This window comes from Cavia porcellus, unplaced genomic scaffold (genome assembly GCF_034190915.1).
Source record: "Cavia porcellus strain 051 isolate PalLab524CR breed Dunkin Hartley unplaced genomic scaffold, mCavPor4.1 scaffold_18, whole genome shotgun sequence".
Taxonomy (NCBI): Eukaryota; Metazoa; Chordata; class Mammalia; order Rodentia; family Caviidae; genus Cavia; species Cavia porcellus.
The window spans coordinates 44079755-44081434 of record NW_026947501.1 but is presented as its reverse complement, the minus strand read 5'-3'; the positions used below and the strand labels follow the sequence as shown (position 1 = coordinate 44081434).

At 42.6% G+C, this 1680-nt stretch overlaps 1 gene segment (V, D, J or C); it reads left to right on the top strand.

Annotated features, from left to right (window-relative positions):
* Positions 1-223: 223 nt before the first annotated feature.
* Positions 224-912, top strand: LOC100720151 (immunoglobulin kappa variable 3-11-like). The segment is given in 2 exon segments: positions 224-298; positions 500-912. Coding segments are annotated over 2 exon segments (462 nt in total).
* Positions 913-1680: the final 768 nt, after the last annotated feature.

Genomic DNA, 1680 nt, shown 5'->3' with positions numbered 1-1680 from the left:
AATAAATTCTGTGAACACAAAAGGGAAATTCTTTATTTAGTCTTAAAAAAGGATATTTTCTGACATGAACACCTGGGAAGAAGTTGGTCAAGTGTGGAGAAGACCAGACCAATGTTGGCAGTGCTGGAGCCCAGCTCTCTCAGCTCCAGCTGCTTTGCATGCTCCTCCCAGCCTGCCCTGCTGTCCAGCGCCCATATCAATGCCCTGTTCTTCTGGGTGATCTGCTTCAGCAGGGACTCAGAGTGAACCATGGAAGCCTTGGCTCTGCTCCTCTGCTTTCTGGTACTAAAGCTCCCAGGTGAGGGGACTATGGGATGATGGTTCAGCACATCTGTGGAAACTCTTTTAATGCTGGGTCCTGTGTCCTGGCACCTCTGATCAGCAAGCACAGTAATTAAAGTTCAGTGTTTATCAATGCGCTGAGAAGACACTATTGAGAGTACAATGGGTGTTACCTGAATTACATAGGAAACATTTCTTTTCTATGTTTTAATTTCAGATACCATTGGACAAACCCAGCTGACTCAGACTCCAGAATCCCTGGCTGTGTCTCTTGGAGAAACAGTCACTCTCAGCTGCAGGGCCAGTCAGGGTGTGAGCAACTACCTAGAATGGTACCAGCAGAAACCTGGGCAGGCTCCCAGACTCCTCATCTATACTGCCTCTAGCAGGGCCACTGGTGTCCCAGCCCGGTTCAGTGGCAGCGGATCAGGGACAGACTTCACTCTCACCATGAGCAGCCTGCAGCTCGAGGACATTGCAGTTTATCACTGTTTCCAGGATTACAGCGGGTGTCCCACAGTGATTCAACTTGTGACAAAAATCTCCCTGATTGTTTGTCATGATTTTTCTCATTGCAGCTGCTTCCTGGACAGCTGCAAAGGACAGATGCTGTGGTTCCTCTCAGTTTAAATGCTCTGCCTACATCGGGCAACCTTGTGACTCTGAAAAGTAACTTGCTGATAAGATTTTGACTGATTCTTGGATTTGTCCTCAGACTCAGGAGCACAGCCACGTGCAGGAATAGCTTTCCCGCTAATGCCGTCAGATCAGACTCACATTAGTGGTTGCCTAGTAAGATGTACATTTTATGCCCATGAAAATAAGACAATACAATAGCCAAGAGCAAAACTGCATCATATGCATGTGAGATTAACTCGTAATGCATTCTAAACAGAAAGTGTTCTTCCAATTTTCTTTTCTAGTATTAACTTGATTCATTGCAGTGTTAATTCTCTTGCTATTACCATAAATATTAGCTTTTTCAAAAATGATAGATCTACAGTTTTGTTTTTCACATCATTTTTCAGTGTTTTGGCTGAGATCGAGTGCAGTGTTATTTTTCTTTTATACCAGCACAGCTGCTGGGTCTGTACTTATACTTCCCACTTACTACATGGGTTAGTTCCATTTTCATGTGTAGCCTGGTATTTCATATCATGTCACTGGCTCTATAAGACTCTTGGCACAAATTTTTTTTTTGAAACCTGCACGAGATTTTCTATGATAGCCACTTTTCTTTTTTCCTTTTTAACTCTTTCTGTTTCCTTCTTCCTTTATTTTTTCAATGGTGTTGAACTCTAATAACTGACTGAAACAATCATAATAATAATCAGTAACGGTGCCTCTTTCTTACTTTCTTGATATTAGCTCACTCATTCATCTTAACTTTAATAAGAT